The 13,121-nt window shown below is 33.9% G+C and overlaps 1 protein-coding gene across 1 annotated transcript; it reads right to left on the reverse strand.

Annotated features, from left to right (window-relative positions):
• Positions 1-10,052: 10,052 nt before the first annotated feature.
• LOC139489895 (uncharacterized G-patch domain protein DDB_G0278987-like) lies at positions 10,053-12,919 on the reverse strand. Its single transcript, XM_071276741.1, has 3 exons — positions 12,673-12,919; positions 12,339-12,592; positions 10,053-10,613 (listed from the first exon to the last, which is right to left on the reverse strand). Exons 1-3 carry the CDS (start codon positions 12,917-12,919, stop codon positions 10,194-10,196), a joined length of 921 nt encoding a protein of 306 aa, XP_071132842.1. The 3' UTR covers positions 10,053-10,193.
• Positions 12,920-13,121: the final 202 nt, after the last annotated feature.

Genomic DNA, 13,121 nt, shown 5'->3' on the forward strand with positions numbered 1-13,121 from the left:
TACGATATTCCCGTGCTTGCATTTCCTATCATGATTTTCTTGATAGAGGGTTGCTGCTCACAAGGAAGCTATTAAACCAAGAGTTCCAAAAGGTGAAGTTGAAATCATCCCTTCGTAAATTTTACGGACGCTACACGAGTTGGTTGACCGTTATGGAATAACCGTTTCACAAATGATATCGGATATGTTACTTACGTCGTAACTACAATTCCCTTCCCTTTCATGAATGTGACCTACCGAATTAGACCATTTACCGGATTTGTTATCACAAAAGCAACACGACGGGTGCCGCATGTGGAGCAGGATCTGCTTACCCTTCCGGAGCACCTGAGATCACCCCTAGTTGTTTGGTGGGGTTCGTGTTGTTTATTCTTTAGTTTTCTATGTTGTGTCGTGTGTGCTGTTGTTTGTTTGTCTTTTTCATTTTTTAGCCATGGCGTTGTCAGTTTGTTTTAGATTTATGAGTTTGACTGTCCCTTTGGTATCTTTCGTCCCTCCTTTGAACAAAGCATGCTTATTTCTAATCAGATGAAAGGAGATTTAAAATGGTGGGTTGCTAATGTGTCTACTGAATTAAGACATATAAGCCATGGCAGTCCACAAATTGTGATTCAGATGCCTCATTATTAGGATGGGGTGGCATATTAAGTGATAATGAAATTGGAGGTAGATGGACAGATGAGGAATCAAAAAATCACATAAATTATTTAGAAATATTAGCTATATATTTTACCATTTTAAAATCCTTTCTTCATCTGATCATAAATAAGCATGTGAAGGTTCTTACAGACAATACTACGGCAGTGGCCTACATATCAAAAATGGGCGGCACAAAGTCCATAGATTGCAATACAATTTCAAGACAGATTTGGTTGTTTTGTAAAGATAATGACATCTGGTTGACATGCACTCATATAGCAGGCAAAGACGATCTAGCAGACAAAAAATCTAGAGAATTTGATGACAAATTAGAATAGAAAAAAAATGGAAAGGTCTGTTTTTGACCAATTATGTACTTTGTGGTAAAGGCCAGACATTGATTTGTTTGCATCTAGATTAAACTTCCAATTAGAAAATTACTGCTCTTGGAAGCCAGATCCATTATCTGCATTTATTGATGCATTTAGTATAAATTGGTCATATTTTCAGTTTGTCTATTTGTTTCCTTTTTTCAGTTTATTGAGCCGGTGCATTTTCAATATCAGAGAGGACGGTACAAGAGGAGTAGTAATAGCTCCATTTTGGCAGACACAAACTTGGTTTCCAAGACTAATGCAGCTGTTAACAGACAACCCAATCGTTCTTCCAAAGAGCAAGAAGATTTTGAATCTTCCTCACGATCCACAATCTATTCATCCTTTACTCAAGAAAATGAAACTAATTGCATGTCCAGTGTCAGGAGTAGCTTCAGAGAACGAGGATTTTCTAAAGAAACAACCCACATACTCATGTCGTCTTGGAAATCAAGTACAAAGAAACAGTACCAAGTTTATATCAGGAAATGGTTCAAATATTGTAACAAAAAACATATTAATTGCTTTCAAATTTCTGTAGGAACAGTGCTTGAATTTTTTACAACTTTATTTAAGGAAGGTAATTTAGGTTATAGTAGTTTAAATCTAGCTCGAGGAGCTCTTTCGTCTTTAGGACTTACTATTGACAGTATTCCAGTTGAACGTCATTCAATGGTGATACGATATATATATAAAAGGAATTTTTAATCTTCGTCCACTCAGACCTAGATATGAATCTACATGGGACGTTAGTAAAGTACTTCATTTTTTGCGTAGCCTATCACCAGTGAAATATTTAAAATTGAAAGATTTAACATTAAAACTTACGATGTTAATAGCGTTGACAAATGCAGCTCTAGCTCAATCAATTCATTTAATGAATGTTAATCATGTACATAAAGTGAAAGAAGAATTTATTTTTGTTTTGAATGAACTTGTTAAACAAAGCCGACCTGGTTATAAGGAGCCAACTGTAAATATAAAGGCTTACCCTCCAGATAGGAGACTTTTTGTATATACTGTGTATAAAGAATATGTATTTCGTATCAAGAGATACAATTTCTAGATGGATAAAAGTAGTATTGGCAAAAGTTAATATTGACACAACAATTTTCAAAGCTCACAATGTTAGATCTGCATCAGTTTCTAAAGCAAAAATGAATGCAGTGCCTATTTCTCGTATCTTACAAAAAGCAGGATGGTCAGATGCAAAAACATTTGCAAAAGTTTTATAATAAAAAGATTGAAAAAGATGAAAATTCTTTCAGCTTTAATGTGTTGAAGAATTAATCTTAAGGTAAGACATTATATATTTCTTATCTTAAGTATTCAGTTTTATCAATATGGCTTTAAAGTCTCATTTGGTCCCGGAAGTGTTACAACGAAATAAAATATAACAATTAAACGAGTCTTGCCTTGGTAAAAGGCGAAGTTTAATTGTAATTTTATGAGTTGTGTAAACACTGAAGGGATTACATGCCACACACTCCCTCCCTAGTTAAGGGAGACCATTATGTAGTTAATGTGGGTCATATATATATATAGGTGGTCGTGTGGTCTAGCGGGACGGCTGCAGAGCAGGCGATTTGGTGTCACGATATCACAGTAGCATGGGTTCGAATCCCGGCGAGGGAAGAACCAAAAATTTGCGAAAGCAAATTTACAGATCTAACATTGTTGGGTTGATGTTTAGACGAGTTGTATATACATTATGTACACAGCCATGTATCACCATCATTGATGGCGATCCGATGGATACATCTGTTGTAGAGTTGTCACTGACTCAGACGTACTTATAAATATAATTATTTTCTGTTACTGTATATTACATTAATTTGTAGGATCCTTTACTATAGATAATTTAGCTGATCTGTATCAATAACATCTTCATGCCTTATATATCATGTACTGCAGTACTCCGCTAGATTAAAACTGACGAGGAAAGGTAACACACGGCCAGCGAAAGCTCCTTTTTTGAGAGCCCAGGTGGTCGTGTGGTCTAGAAGGACGGCTACAGTGCAGGCGATTTGGTGTCACGATATCACAGTAGCATGGTTTCGAATCTCGGCGAGGGAAGAACCAAAAATTTGCGAAAGCAAATTTACAGATCTAACATTGTTGGGTTGATGTTTAGACGAGTTGTATATACATTATGTACTCAGCCATGTATCACCATCATTGATGGCGATCCGATGGATACATCTGTTGTAGAGACGGCTGCAGTGCAGGCGATTTGGTGTCACGATATCACAGTAGCATGGGTTCGAATCCCGGCGAGGGAAGAACCAAAAATTTGCGAAAGCAAATTTACAGATCTGACATTGTTGGGTTGATATTTAGACGAGTTATATATATATATATATATGTATTTCGTTGTTTGTCATACTGATAAAACTTCACTTTGAAGACTGAAGTTCACACATGCGCAGCACAATCTCATTTAATCCCTTCAGTGTTTACACAACTCATAAAATTACAATTAAACTTCGCCTCTTACCAAGGCAAGACTCGTTTGATTGTTAAAATATATGAGAAAAACATAAAAAAATGTGTTTATAGTTTTGATGCAAAGACCCTATAAGTGAATCAATATTAAAGCCAAAATATGCAATCTTTAATGACCTGACAACAGTATCGTAACTATATCCCTTCTTAATAAGTCTATTTAAAGGTTTTGTTAGCTTTTGAGGTGAAAACTGACATTTTTGTGCTTTGTAAAGAACATTACCATAAAAGATTGGATGTGAAATACCTGAACGTATAAGATGTCTGCATGTTGAGTTATATTTACGAATTATTTCCTTATACCGATGATAAAATTTTGTAAATGTTTTGACTAGTTTGTGATATGGAAAGCCCTGGTGTAATAATTTTTCAGTAATACATAAATTTCTCTCGCTAAAATCTAATACGTTGTTACATACACGAGCGAATCGTACAAGTTGAGATATATAAACACCATAAGATGGTGACAAGGGAACGTCATCATCTAAAAATGGATAATTAACGATAGGAAATGAAGTCATCTCTTTTATCATAAATTTTTGTATTAAGCTTCCTGTTAATGATATAGATATCAAGATCGAGGAAAAGGCAGTGGTCATTGTTAGAATTAGCTTTATTTAAAGTAAGGATAAATTTCTTTAGTATACATACTGAAGTCGTCATTAATGAGAGCCAATATATCATCCAAATATGTACAGGAATATTTCACAATCACTCGAACTATATTGTGTATATGCTCTTTTTTTAGTGTTTTTTTTTTTAGTTCTGGATTTCTTATGTTTAGGTTTCTTTTGAGGAAGCTCGTTTTGTTGTTCGCTTTCTTGCAGGTGGTTGTTATGTGTCCTACCCATTTAAATCTGATGTTATAGAAACACCGAGATATTGGCTATTGTCACATGTTGTAGTTCATGTGTAAGTGATAAATTTGTCCTTGTAAATTATGTCTGGGCGGACAAATATTACTAGTATAAAAAGTTCATGGTTACAGAATTTACTAGTATATTTAGTCTGATGTTAGTAATATATGTCCCCAGACTAATTTTCCTAGGTAATCATGTCCTTTAAAATCATATAATAAATTCAATTACATTTAAACCATGGAAATTTAAATGTTATGTTTTAGTAATGTTTAAGAGTTACATAGTTATATTTTTGATAAAATTCATGTCCCCAGACTAATTTTCCTAGGAAATCACGTCCATGTCATTAATAGTCCCAAGTTAAAATGTCCATGCCCTTAATTTTAAAAGATGAATATGAATGTAATATGTTTTAATATTGCTAAAGACAAAACGAAAAAGTTGTGTATCAATCTGTTAAATAAAATTTGTCTCCATACTAATTTTCCTAGGAAATCATGTCCATGTCATTAATAGTTCTAGGTTAGAATGTCCATGCCCTTATTGTAAAAGGTGAATATAAATGTAATATGTTTTAATATTGTTGTTTAATTGTTTAATAAGAGTTGTGTATCAATTTTTTAAATAAAATTCATGTCCCCAGACTAATTTTCCTAGGAAATCATGTCTATGTCATTAGTATTCCTAGGTAAAAATGTCCATGTCTTTTATTATAAAAGGAAAATGTTATAAGCAATGGGAACTCAATATTCATGTTTTAATTAGGTTATAAAGGAAATGTCCTTCATTTTAATTGGAAACAAATAAGGAAATTTTCCAATCTTATCTAACATTTTTTTCATCTATTTTAAATATATTTTATGATATAATAAAACTATAAGAAAAACAAGTCTTTGGACAATTTTTCCTAAGAAAATAAGTGCCAGACATAATTTACTAGCTATGGACTTATTTTCCTAGGAACATTTGTCCTAGGACTTATATTCCTAGTAAAATCATGGACATGGACTTGATTAACTAGGAAAAAAAGTCTGGAGGACAAATTTTACTACGGACCAAATTTACTGTTACACATGGACATGGAGTACATACTTGTTTATGGTTGGTTCTCTTTTTCTGATGATGGTTTGCACATTGAAACGTCAAGCAGATAATTTTTATTCTTTAAGCGCTTTCTATACTTTTACCAAACTGATTTATACTTTCTTCATTTGAAGTCCTAGGATTGTAGTAGGAGGGTAGGTAGATAGCTCTAAAACAAACAAGCTCCATTTTGCAACATACAATTTCGCATTCAGTTTTCTGGAACAGATGTAGTAATATATATATATTCTCTACTGCTATGAGGACACCTCCTCCTGATAGGTTTCTATCATTTCTAAATATGTTGTACCTTTTAGAAAGATCTGAGACTCTTTGATGTTTTTGCCAATCCATGTTTCTGTACCAAAGATTATATCTGGGTATGTGCTGTCAATAAGATTTTCCAGTTGCCGTTGCTTTGTTTTGATTGATTGGAAATTTAAATTTAGAATTCTTAAATTTTGTTTGGATTTAATCGTCTTGTATGAGGAAATTGTTGATGTACATGCACGGATGGGTTGCATCTGGTTTGTTGTTTTAGGGATTTCAAGTGGCGACTCGGACAGGGTGCTTAAATGGTTTGAGGTGCTGAAGACCATGGACAAACATAATGTTGAATAATTAGGATAGTTGCATGCGATTCCATCCCATGCAACTGGAGAGGCATTGACATGTTCTTGTTATAGACTGGTTGACATCGGGCTACTGACATAACACCATTGAACACAAGTATATATCGAATATAAAGTACTAAATGGTGGCCCCATTGCCGGCAATGATATTTTTAGCAATTATCTCCTTAAAGGCGTTTTTAATAAACTAATTATGGAAAAACTGCTGTTGTCTAATTGAAGCTCGATATCTATTTATGATTTTACTGCACTCAAATATACATGGTCCCATGGCTTTTCTTGGTGAAATTTTGGGGTTTTCACGATACCTAACGATTTCGCAGAAAATTTTCCCTAATTTTGATCAACATAAAAGAAAAAAAAAATCCGGCCCTTCATCTTATACATTTAGGGACAAATTTGTGCTTGCATGAAACCTCATTCATAATGCTTTCCAGAAGAAAAATATATAAATGATATAACAACCAATCACAAAGAGCAATCTATTTTTATCTCTATGTCATGCCCTTCATAAAATGGCTGCACCCATGTAATTTTATTTGGTACATTGTAACCATCACATACAATACCTACATCATCCCTGTTGACCGGTTTATGAAAAGTACCGCACTGATAGTTTGATTTAGATTGAGATGGTCCAGGTTTCATATTCACATGTCAGATATAGTGATGAGAATTATGGCAATATATGCTAGCCCTAATGTGCTTTGTAGGAAAAGGAGTAATAGCACCTTGAATGGTGGTTATTCTATTTGTTATGCCACCTTTATTTGGTGAACATATTGGACTATGGTTATGGTGTATCTGTCCATTGTTTATCCTCTGTCGTTGAATTTCTGATCAGAGACCCATGTAATAGTATTACCAGTACTGTGTAATTGTAATGGCTCACCGGGAGGAAACTGTGCTAAATGTATGAAGTTATTAATAAGACACTTAATAAACGAATAAGGTGGTACTTGTGTAAGGAAAACACCGTATTTTTTACCCTTTTATCTGGATCAAACGATATACACAAGAGCTACAATGTAGTACTGTTAAAAACATAAATTTTTATTTACAAAAATCCGTAAATTTGCCATTGCAACATTATTTTTAAGATAATTACACACACGATAGTATTAAAAACCCCTTTACGTTAACATCGGTACCAGAAACATTGGTACTCTGGTACCGATGAACTATATGTTTTTTTGTAACTAGTTTGCGTAAAGTATTGAATCTCTGACAACAGTTGTTGAGGGCTCAAATCAATCAGCTATGTGATTTTTGGTGCCATAAACTTCTACCGAGTACTGTTTGGTATCAAATCGCCACTTACGGACAACATTTTCTCCTGTGAAAATCGTTTTATATCAATAATTTGAAAACAATATTTCCATAGAGTATGGTAAAGTATACTGTTGATTTCGGGAGCAATATGACTTCTTTTTATTAACTATGCATTGTATCGTGAAGGGAAACTATTCATAGTATGATTTAAACTTGCACACAAGTTAAAAAAGTGATTTGAAGTGTACCAACGCAATCATTAACTTAAATTCTAATGCAATCATTGTGTATCAATGGTTCTGATTGGATGACAGTTAGCGTAAAATTCTCTATCTCCTTGTCTGTAACCAAGGAAGCCGACATTTTGAATTGGTGAATGTATTGACATGTAATTTCTCGATAATAAGCCAAAACAACTCACATGTTGCACCTTCAAATCTTCTTTTCATCCAATTTTATTACATTCTGAAGCGGCACAGAAGCCAGAAAACGCCCGGTGTTTATGTTTGACGCCGGAAGCATACCTATGAAGTCATCTAGTGTAGGGACCAAAGAAGATACCATCTTTCCGCGGAATTTTCTTTATTGAAAATTTAACACTGAAAGAATGATTGCAATTTAATTATGAACTTGTTTTGCATTATAATAAAGATAACTGTATTGTATTTGAAGCTTTGCAGACGTCCATCGGTAGTTTTACTGTCGCAAATACCCGTTTACCTGTCTCCGCTACGCGTCGCCAGGTTAACTAAATTTGCGACAGTAAAATTACCGATGGACGTCCTTAAAGCTTTAAATACAATACAGTTATCTCTTAAATGCACTCTTAATTGAAAAAGAGACAAAAAAACCCAAAAAGTTCATGAAATTTTTCAGCGAAGTGGAAATAGATGTAACAGAACATTGTTTCTGAAGTTAGTTCGGCGGCTACGAGCATAATTCAGACGAATTGTGCACATCCTGCTAAAAGCATGAAATTTGGCATAGACCTTCCTCAACTATTACTCTTTGATTTCAGATAGGGAGGCATTTGAAAAAAATGTCTCACTTCCGTTAAAATTTAAAATGGCGGACATCATACTTAAAACAGGCCAGTATGTGAAAAGGTGGTATTATCATGCTATTATCATAATATTTAGTACAAACGTTTGTTTTTTACTACTTGTGGATATATTATATTGATAAGATGTCTGTAAAAACCCTACTTCCGGTAAAATCCAACATGGCGGAAATTGTACTAAAAGAAGCTTATGTTTTAGGGTGATTTAGGCTGACCAATCATTATTCTTTATGTTAAAGTCACATCTTCAAATGCCATCAATGTCTCCATCACAGTCTTTTTTCCTTTTCAAGCAAATAAAGAACCGTATCACAACTGGCAAAGGCATGGATCACAATAAGTGTGTGTGATCACTCATTGCCTAGTGCATTTGAAAGGCCATTGACAGATATTAATCCAAAGTTTTTTGCCTTCACAAACACAATCACCGGGGTTTTACTGTAAAACCTCACAAACTTATCAGATGGGGCTAACATGGTGAATATGTTATATGCCATTTTGAATTTTTCCGGAAGTGAAATCAAAGAGTAATAGTTGAGAAAGGTCTATGCCAAATTTCATGCTTGTGTAGCAAGATGTGAACAATTTTTCACAAAGCCGCCGTACTAAGTGCTTTGTTATGGAAATACCGACAACACTTTTGTTGAAATAAAGTAGTTAAGAAAAAATAAATGGTAGACTAAGGTATGATATTATCCCATATTTGCTCAAAATGATGAGATTTACAACAATTATATGTTATATCAACACTTAATTTCTAAACGAAAACAGGCTGATTTTTTTTTTCTCTCACTTCGTTAATGATAGAGTTAACTACTAAAATTTCGATATTTAAACTGGTATTCCAGAGGTGCAGTGGGAAGCTGTACTAACCCACAGCAGGAAGATGCATATTTGAATCTCAAAGCCAGATGTGAAAAATTAATTTTTCTATATTAAATGTAACTTGTATGTAACTTAAAACTTAACGTAACTTAACTTTACTTTCAATTTCCAACATTATGGGCCCAAAACACCAAGTTATTATTGGTAATTCATTGAATCTTTACTTTTAAAGTCAAAGTTCTATTTGCTGCTCAAATGAACATGATTTAGCCTTAAACTTGTATCAAGGATTAGATTTGGACGAATGAAGTCCGTTATTTTGCATGTTGCGGGCATCAACATTCCGAGGCATATAGCACGTACTTCCCCCATCTATACCATAATGGTAACTTTTCTGTTTATATCAGACTTGGGTCATTGCTTTGACACCAAAATTATATCCTATTAGCCCATAAAAATGTCTCCACACGACAAGAATTTTGATTTTTTCACTTTTTTCCCGCAAGTTACATGACTTTTGGAAAGATGAGACGTGACTTGCAAAGACAAATTTTCTGAAATGTTATTTTTTTTAAATATTTGATTAATTATCTTTCACATGGACCCAAAATGACCTTTGTGTGAGCTTTAGTATGAATGCTATATTCGATTGAATTTCAATAGTGTCTTTTCCATAAGTTTACGCCCAATTTGTCGGAACGTGAAAGGGTTTAGCATTAATTACATCACACGCAGTTTTAAAAATCGAATGCATGTTGCAAAGAACAAAAACGATGAACAAATAAATAGTTTTTATATCACATTACGCTTTTGATAAGAAGTCGCTAAATACATGCTTGTGGCCTTATGACATGAATAAATATTACTAAAACAATTATCGACAGTTTTTACTTTCGATCTCAAACATTTATTTACTGTTAAGAGACCTATTTCTGGTGCAATATCAATAATATTGAAGACAGTTTGCAGGTATATTCCCTACAAGCAAGACCTCCCTATATTTTTGAGCAAATTTATGAAATTTTCTGTTAGTTTCTTCATCACGTACTTCGTATGGTTCTCTGAGTTCTTCGCTTGTAAGATCAATAATAGAGACATTTGAAGGTAGTCTATTGACATCAATTTCTACGATCTTGTCATTGTTGTTTCTGTTTCTGTTACTTCCTCTACTTCTCTTTAATTCAAGCAAGTTATATGCTGCATAAGGACTGGAACATGTTGAGATGTACTTTGAACTTTTCCCTTTGCTTCCATAAGCAACATGGTGCGCCACGCTTATATTTGAAAAGGGAAATTTGGCCTTCAAACCAATGTTCTTGTTTTCATTTTCTCGTAGCAGTCTGTATAACTTTGGATGTTTTTTCTAAAACCAAAAAACAGAATATATTTCGTATAACATTACAATTTTATTTGTTTTTTTAAGGACAAAGAATTCGACCAAAAAATAGGATACACATTTTTTTTTCAATTTTATAATAACGTACAACTTTCATAATATTAACAGTATGTTTGGTTCAATTTCGTCATCACTTCAAAAAGTTAAATCATAAAACCACTGAACTCCGAGGAAATTCAAAACCTAATCAATTGGCAAAATCAAAAGCTCAAACTATTTCCTCGACAGATCCGCACACAAATAATATATCATTCTTATACAGGTAAAACGATGACTCATATATATTTTGAAACAATAAAAAGAATTCAATCTCGATTATCAATTAGTTGGTGTCTGGTTTAAAATACGCAGGAGTTGCTGATCCATTATGAAGAGCGTATACACTGTTAATTGTGCGTTTTTTTTCTTCTCTTTTTTTGTTTCTGCAATTTAGTGAAACATCTTAGTATGTCGCTTAATACCCATGATAACATATGATAATTTGAGTCAAATTGGAGTATATAAATTAGTCAGGTAATGTCTCTCTTATATGTAATTAATGAAAGTTTTGATTATATATTGAATACAAAAGTTACTTTGCGAAATAAGTTTTGCAAAAATAGCGTTTTTCAGATGGAACTCAATTCAAGAGAAGAGAGAGGGACGAAAGATACCAAAGGGACAGTCAAACTCATAAATCTAAAACAAACTGACAACGCCATGGCTAAAAATGAAAAAGACAAACAGAAAAACAATAGTACAAATGACACAACATAGAAAACTAAAGAATAAACAACACGAGCCCCACCAAAAACTAGGGGTGATCTCAGGTGCTCCGGAAGGGTAAGCAGATCCTGCTCCACATGTGGCACCCGTCGTGTTGCTTATGTGATTACAAATCCGGTAAATAGTCTAATTCGGTAGGTCACATTCATGAAAGGGAAGGGGATTGTAGTTACGACGTGAGGAACAAATCCGATATCATTTGTGAAACGGTTATTCCATAACGGTCAACCAACTCGTGATGGCGTCCGTAAAATTTACGAAGGGATGATTTCAACTTCACCATTTGGAACTCTTGGTTTAATAGCTTCCTTGTGAGCAGTAACCCTCTATCAAGAAAATCATGATAGGAAATGCAAGCACGGGAATATCGTATCAATTGGGAGATATATACCCCGTATGCAGGTGCTGCTGGAATGTTGCTACTTAGAAATGGAAAGTTCACAATTGGAAAGATGAAATCATCTCTTTTGTCGTAAAGTTTTGTTTTCAACCGACCCTCATTGTCAATTTCTAGATGTAAGTCAAGATATGAAGCCGACTTTAATGTATCTGTAGTATCCTTTATCTCCAATTCGATGGGATAGATGCGTTCCACATAGTCACCAAATTTTGAATTGTTTAGTGAAAGAACGTCATCTATATAGCTGAAAGTAGAGTTAAAGGATATTGCTAACTTCTTATCTTTCTTCCTAAGAAGTTCCTGCATGCAGTCAGCCTCATAATAATAAAGAAACAAGTCGGCAAGTAGAGGGGCACAGTTTGTTCCCATTAGGATGCCGACAGTCTGTTGAAAAACACGTCCTCCGAACGTTACAAATATGTTGTCAATCAAGAAATCAAGCATCTTGATAATATCGGTTTCAGAGAATTTTTTGTTTGAATCAGTCAATAGTTATAATATTCAATTATTTTTTTTTTAATTATTACCGCTTCTTCCCTGGTTATTGGTTCTGGTTCTGGAACTGAGGGTGTACCGTTGCTTTCATTATCGATTCCTGTAGGTGAACTGTCATCATTATTCTGGCTATTAGTATCATTTTCTGATGCAGTTTCACAAACTGTATTAATGGCTGTGTCTTCTGTCTTCTCTTTTTCACAAGAAATTTCGCTCTGATCAAGTTGACTATCCTCATTTTTAGAAATAAAGTCGTCCAAATCTTTTGACTCTTCATTGCTCTCACCTTTGTGAAAGTTGAATTAGGTTTCAGTTCATTCTCCTTATCGAGGCTGAAATCATCATCTTTTAAATGGGCGGTACTACTTTCATTTATTTCTGAACGTACTGGTCTTGCGTTCTCTTCTTTATTTTCGACATAATTCTCTGACTGCAACGTCTCCTTTTCATCTTTGATATCATCCTCCGCCTGCTCATTTTGAAGACATACCTTTTGCTTCTTTGTATTTTCATGATCATCAACAGAATCTGAATGTTTCCGTTTGAAAGTATTTCGAATAACCGGACCTTCTGTTTCATTTGGCAAAGTTTCCGAAACTGTTATATTGTCCATATTTACAGTTATGTACTGTTGGTCTGTTATCAATATACAAGTATTACGATAATCTCGTATTTATAGCTAGCTCATCAGATTTTTCTACAACAGTAACTAAAACATGGTTAGCTGATCTTCATATATGCATTTAAATAATGACATATTTATAAAATTTCGATTGAATGGTTTTGATTGATAGAATAGTTAACTATGAAAACGA

This window comes from Mytilus edulis, chromosome 9, assembly GCF_963676685.1.
Source record: "Mytilus edulis chromosome 9, xbMytEdul2.2, whole genome shotgun sequence".
NCBI lineage: Eukaryota > Metazoa > Mollusca > Bivalvia > Mytilida > Mytilidae > Mytilus > Mytilus edulis.